General features: G+C 48.8%; 1 protein-coding gene and 1 non-coding gene across 2 annotated transcripts; both read right to left on the bottom strand.

Annotated features, from left to right (window-relative positions):
* Positions 1-817: 817 nt before the first annotated feature.
* On the bottom strand, positions 818-1719 carry LOC136491617 (uncharacterized). The gene is made up of 3 exons (XM_066487907.1): positions 1582-1719; positions 1180-1341; positions 818-1039 (listed from the first exon to the last, which is right to left on the bottom strand). The coding sequence occupies exons 1-3, from the start codon at positions 1717-1719 to the stop codon at positions 818-820; spliced, it is 522 nt and encodes a 173-aa protein (XP_066344004.1).
* A 4507-nt stretch (positions 1720-6226) lies between these two features.
* On the bottom strand, positions 6227-6335 carry LOC136494984 (small nucleolar RNA R71). The gene has a single exon (XR_010768774.1). It is a non-coding gene; the product is annotated as a small nucleolar RNA R71 (small nucleolar RNA).
* Between the last annotated feature and the right edge of the window lie 656 nt (positions 6336-6991).

Consider the following 6991-nt stretch of genomic DNA (forward strand, 5'->3'; position numbering starts at 1 on the left):
CCTTCTGGTTTGGAATTGGGCCCATCTTCATGATGGCTGGGATTTTTACCGAGTTGGCTTCGATGCCATGCTTAGAGATGATGAATCTGAGCAGCATGCCCCTTGGGACCCCAAAGATGCACTTCTCGAGGTTGAGCTTGATGTCATTCTCCCGAAGCTTCCTAAAGGTCTGCTCCTGGTCGACCACGAGCTGGTCGGTTTGCTTGGACTAGACTATGATGTCGTCCATGTAAGCCTCAATGGTCCACCCGATGAGGTATCCAAAGCATTTGGTCATCCAACACTGGTACGTAACCCCAGCGTTCTTGAGTCTAAACGGCATCATAATGTACCAGAATGATCCAAATAGGGGTGATGAAAGAGGTAGTGAGCTGGTCGGACTCTTTCATCATGATCTGATGGTACCTAGAGTACGTATCAAGGAAGCATAGGGTTTCGCACCCCGAGGTCAAGTCAACTACTTGATCTATGTGTGGCAAAGGGAACGAATGCTTTGGGCATGCCTTATTAAGGCTCATGTAGTCAGCACACATTCTCCATTTCCCACTTTTCTTTTTTATCATAATGGGATTGGACAACCACTCTAGGGTGGTACACTTCCTTGATGAAACTGGCCACCAAGAGCTTAGTGATTTCCTCACCAATGAGCCTTTGCTTCTCCTCATTGAAGCGGCATAGGCGTTGTTTGGTCAGCCTAGAACCCGGCCTAATCTTCAAGGCGTGCTCGGTGACTTCCCTCAAAATTCCTAGCATATGTGAGGGTTTCCACGCAAAGATGTATCAATTGGCACGGGAGGAAGTTGATGAGTGCGCCTTCCTACTTGGGGGAAAGGGCGATGCCGATGCGCACCGTCTTGTTGGTGGAGTTGTTGGGGTTGACAAGGACCTCCTTGATGTTCTTCATAGGCTCAAAGGATCCAGCCACCTGCTTTGTGTCGAGCGCTCCTTCAGCGATGTCCTTCCCGATGGCTGCGAGCTCCTCGGAAGCGAGGGTTGCCAAAGTGAGCTCACAACTCTCGACCTCACACTCGTAGGCCCTCTAGAAAGAAGTGCCAATGGTGATGACCCCACGTGGGCTCGGCATCTTGAGCTTGAGGTAGGTGTAGTTGGGGACGGTCATGAACTTCATGTAACATGGTCGCCCCAAAATGGCGTGGTAGACTAGGGGAACCCAACTACCTTGAGGGTGAGGGTCTCTATCCTATAGTTGGATGGATTCCCAAAGGTGATGGGCAGGTCAATCTGCTCAATCGGTATGGCCTGCTTTCCTAGCACGATGCCATGGAAAGGCGCCTTGGTTGGCCGGATGCGTGATCGGTCGATGCCCATGGCATCAAGTGTCTAAGCATACATGATGTTGAGGCCACTACCCCCGTCCATCAGTACCTTGGTGAGTTGCTTCGTGTCAATGATAGGGTCGACCACGAGTGGGTACCAGCCTAGGTGTGTCACGCTATCTAGGTGGTTAAATTGGTCGAAGGTTATGGGAGACCCTGACCATTTCAAGAAAATGGGCATGGCGGGCTTAGCTTAATAGACCTCTTGGCGTGCGAGCTTCTATCGGTGCTTGGAACCATATACCTCCGGTCCACCGAAGATCATGAGGTAGCCATCCAGTGATGGAAAGCTGCCATCCTTCTCTCCAGTGTTGCCGGCTTCTGCCTCAGGCTTCTTCTTCTGCTCCCATTTCTTGGAGCCACCGGTGATGAAGCACTTCATGAGGGAGCAATCCTTATACATGTGTTTGATGGGGAAGGCATGGTTTGGGCATGGCCCTGCGAGCAGCTTGTCAAAGTGATCGAGGGTGCCTTCAGCTAGTGCTCGACCGGCTTTTTGCTCGGCGGTAGCCACGAGTGAGCCCCCGCACCATTTATGGTTCTTCTTCTTATTCGAATGGTTAGAGGGCCCTTCGTCGGTGTCCTCATTCCGCTTCAGCCTTGCCTCTAGAGTGATCAAAAATTGCTCCAACCGCTTCCTCACCAGAAGCGTGGCTGGTTGTGGTGTCGAGGAGTTCCTTGGTAGTCTATGGGCCCTTTTGTCCCAACTTATGGACCATGGACTCATAGGTGATCCTTGATAGGAAGGCTCGAATGACGTCGGTATCGGCGACATTGGAGAGCTTGTTGCACTGCTAGGAGAGTGTCTGATATACTCATCGAGAGTCTCTCCCAACTTCTGTCAGTAGTTCTTCAAGTCCTAGGGGTTCCTAGGGCACGCATAAGTTCCCTAGAAGCTCCCCACGAAGATTTATTTCAGGTCCACCCAACTCTGAATGCAGTTGGACAAAAGGTGCTCCAGCCATATTCGCGCTGCGTTAGCCAAGAACAGGGGAGATTACGGATGACAAAGTCATCACTGACCACACCATCAGCCCGATAGGTGAGCCGGTAGTCCTCGAGCCATAGGACAGGGTTCGTTTACCCAGAGTACTTTGGGATGTTAGTTGGCGGGCTGTATCAGGGGTGGGAGCGACGCCTTGAGGATATGCCAACCAAAAGCCTAGGGCCCCATTAGTTCGGGGCTATGTCTATAGTCCTCCTCATGATCATAGCGCCCACCATGGTGAGGGTGGTAGCCATGGCTAGCCCCCTCTCCTACATCATCATGGGTACACCGATGGGCGTCGATAGTGTCGTGCGTGTCACTGGTTGTGGCTGAGATGCTCCTGCACTAGAACCGTGATGTGTGGCCTGCCACCGTGCGGCATCTGGTGGACTGATGCATCCTTGTTGGGTCACAATGAGGGCATGCATTGGATGGCATTGAGCTCCCATCACCAAGATAGTGAGCTCTCGGCCTGCTACATAGCCGCACGCTCGAGCAGCATGCGAATCTCATGGTGGGCCCATCGATCCTTAGGGCGTCGTAGGCATCGGAAGCCCCCTGAGCAAGGCTGCCAGCAACAGTGATGTTCTGGCTTGCCCGAGTGAAGTGCAGGAGTGCTTGATCGTCCTCGATGATCCTCTGGTTCATGTCATGGGCCATGGCATGTGCGCGCTGCCCCCATCTCCATGGCGCTCAATCTCGTGATCAAGCTCCATGCATTCCTGTTCGAGCTAGAGTTGCGCTTCCTCAAGCTCTAGGTGTTGGGCCTTCAGCTACTCCACCCGCAGGTGGGGTGGGGCCCCTATATCTCCCTCAAACTCGTCATCGAGGTCGTTCATCAGGGTAGCCTCCTCCTCATGGATGCTTTCGACTTGTCCCTCTAGGGTACCAGTCATGAACCATTCACAAGAGGGGTGATGGCTCCCCCTGTTGGAGTCAGAGCCAGAGGGTGACTCCAGCTCCTCTGAGAGTAGTTCATGCAAAGACTCCGCGACGTGTTCAATCACCCCCATGAACTCATCATTCACGGGGGATGGAATCATTCATTGCACCACAAGGTAGCCAATGGTCTCTATAGCGTTGCGGAGACCAAACGGGAGCACTATCGGGGCACTCCGGATGAGGTATTTCGGGGAGAGCGGCTCTCCCCCGGTAAGTTGCACCATGACATTGGCAAATGAGAAGGTAAGGTGGTGTAGGTTCTCCCTAGGATGGTTGGGGTCCTAGGAAGATGCTAAGCTAATGCTCCAACCTCCCATAGTCAAAGTCAAGGAGCTGGCCACTCTCGGGGGCGATCGCATCGAGGCCAGCGGAATGGAGAGGCTGAATGATAGTGGGTGCCTAGTGCCAGCTCTCCCTCCATCATGATGATGAAGTCTAGGTCCCCAAAATGCATGTGTGTGCCTAGGGACCCAGGTGATGTCATGACTAACCATCTAAGGCCTAGTGTTGATGTCAAAATGAGCAAAAGGCCCCTACCTGGCGCGCCAACTATCAGTGTTTTGAGTAAACACCAACAAGTAAATTTCTAATATTATGCATCTAGCTCAGATGGTGTGCTAAGAGGACATGAGGTTTATACTAGTTCAGGCAGAATGTCCCTATGTCTAGTTCAGTTGCTGCTGCTCGTGTTACTAGCACTAAAAGTTCGTAGTAGGGGGTTACAAACTAGCGAGAGAGGGACAGATCCCAAGTCTCTGGTGGAAAGAACGAATGGGTACCAAGAGCTTGGTCACTGCTCAGCTATGTGTTTGAGGTTTGATGCTAGTGCTATTGATCTGATGCGGTGTGATGAACTGATGCCCCTTAGTGGGACACCATGTTTTCCCTTTTATCGGCCAAGAGAAAGCAGGGGTTACAGTGAAAGGGGAAGAGGGAAAAAAGAAAGAGAAATAAGGCTCCTAGGGGTGTGTCATCCTCCTCTTCTCATGGGTTCCTACTGACCCTGTAGATCATGGTGCCAGCGGCATCACACTGAGGTCTTGTTGGTCACTATAGCATACGTGTGGGCATCATGCGCCATTCTTGTCTTCTATCTCATCTGAGTGGATGGAAAGGTAAAAGGGTCCCTAGATAGAGGCCATATGGGGGCCTAGCGGTACAATGCCAATCAACTAATGTGAGTTGACTGATGTTGGATGGTGGTCAGGCAGAGAGTTGGCAGCACAGTGCTGGCCTATTGACGTGATGTGAGATGTGAGTCTCCTAGCATGGCCCAATGCGACCGCCAGTCGCATCTGTACACACCCGAAAGGTGCTCTTGGGTGTGCGCCTCCATGCCATAGTGGATGAAATGGTTTGGGTCCCACCTGAGGGCCACTGCTTTTGTCCAGTAGCAAATTCGACCCCTAAGGAGCGAGTGAGGTGGAAATCTCGCCCTAGGGGATAGGCAACACAGAATTCGACCCTCAAGGGTCAGACGAGGTGGATCCCTCCCCATGGGACTAGACTGAGTCAGAGCCCACTGCCTTGGGGTCAGATGAGGCGGAAACCTTCCTTGGGGTCGGACAAGGCGGACACCTTCCTTGGGGTCGAATAAGGCAGAAACCTCATCCTCGGAGTCAGAGCCCACACCTTGGGGCCAGATAAGGCAGAAACCTTCCTTGGGGTTAGACAAGGCGGAAACCCCATCCTAGGAGTCGGACGAGGCGTGGCCCAGCCCCTGGGGGTCGAACAAGGCCACAGTTGCGTTCTTAACCATCGGATGAGCCAACGTGATGCTCATTTAATCCTTTGTCTCGGATACCCAGGTATAGATATCCGACACTACCTGACCATGCTAATGCCATAGAAAGGAGTACATTGAGTGATTTATCATTATTGATGATTAATACTTGTCATATATATATCTTATCCTATGACTTACCCTAGTTATGAGTAGAATATTGGTTATGGTTTACTTCTCCATCAATAGTATAAGTTATCAATACTTATCCATGCTAGATCTTCCCTGTTGTAAAATATAAATAATGATACCTAGAATACTCCCAGGTTAAGTGCTACAATGGTATAATTATATGTGCGCTTGCAGATTCCTTTTTATTCATATATCTATATATTCTTTCTAGTCACATAAGATGATAAAGAACTACTTAGTATCATTCTAGTAGTGATGCTAGGCAGCACCAACAAGCATCTCTGGCACCATCACTAGGGATGACAACCTAGTAAAGTAATGTTAGGAGATGTAGTAATTAATAGGTGGCTATTAAAACAAGTGACAAGTTAATAAATACCAACAAGCATTTTTTGTGCCATTGCCGAGGAAGATAGCTAGACAAAGGAAGTATTGATAAACTTTTACCCATTGATGTGATCGAGAAAACCATTTACCCTCTGCTCAAGCAGAGTTACCCTTGTTCTGTCTACTTTCATATCTTATGCAGGGTAATGTATGATCAGTTTTAACCTTCTGACAAACTATGTTGAAGACCTCAAAGCATTAATCAGGAGAACTAGAGCCAAACTCAAGAAACTCAAGCTTCATAATCGAAAGACAACCAGATAAGGCGAAGCTTAACACCTGAATTTGAAGCCATGGCTGACAAGACTCTTCGTGAATTCTCTGCTCCAACCACTGCCAACATCCGTACTAGACCTAATGTCAATGTTGGAGTCAATGGATTCAAGCTCAAGCCAGCTCTCATCAACATGGTGCAAGCTAGCTAGTTTTGTGGAAAGGCACATGAAGATGCGAGTGCACATCTCCAACACTTTCTGAAGATCTGTAGCACTCTTACCATCAAAGGAGTAACCAAGGATGCCATACTCCTTTGCCTCTTCCCATTCTCACTTTTGGGGAAGGCGAAGCAATGGTTCTATGCCAACAAAGATAGAAGTACTACATGGGATAACTACTCCACTGCCTTCCTAGCAAAGTTCTTTCCCATAGGCAAGACCAATGCTTTGCATGGGAGAATTTCAATTTTTTAGCAACAACATGATGAATCTATCCCTGAGGCATGAGAACGCTTTCAAGACTACATTATAGAATGTCCACATCATGGGATGGCAAATTGGCTACTTATGCAGACATTCTACCATAGGTTGACCAATAGTACCCGATGAGAGTATGGATGCTGCTGCTAGAGGTGCTTTCCTATCACTCACACTTTTAGTTGCGATAGATTCCACACACTTCGTGGAGAATATGGCCTCCAACCAAGTTTGGAATGAAGAACGAGTTCAAACCCGCAAGAGGGATGGAGGTATGCATCAACTCAAGGAGGTAGACATGTTGTCTACCAAGATGGACCTACTGATGAAGAAGCTCGAAGACCAAGCTAATGAGAAGAAAGAAATCATGCACATTCATTATTCTCGCATGACATGTGAAGAGGTGTGGAAACACTGGGCAACCAGGGAACAACTGCCCTAAAATTCATGAGGATGTGAACTTTGTCAAGAACAACTACTATCATCCTCAACAAAATCAAGGATGGAACCAGTAATAGAGGTCGAACTACCAAAGTAACTACCAAGGTAACCCTCAACATAACAATTATAATAACTTCAATCAACCACCCTTGAGAGAATTAATTGCTAGCCAATCTAGACTCATGGAAGGATTATCTAAGAAGGTAGCTACCAATGATAAAATTCTAGAAAATATAAGTAATAGAATGGATAGCTTTGCTTCTACCATTAAGAACCAACATAGTTTTAA

The sequence above is a fragment of the Miscanthus floridulus genome, chromosome 11 (assembly GCF_019320115.1).
Source record: "Miscanthus floridulus cultivar M001 chromosome 11, ASM1932011v1, whole genome shotgun sequence".
Lineage (NCBI taxonomy): Eukaryota > Viridiplantae > Streptophyta > Magnoliopsida > Poales > Poaceae > Miscanthus > Miscanthus floridulus.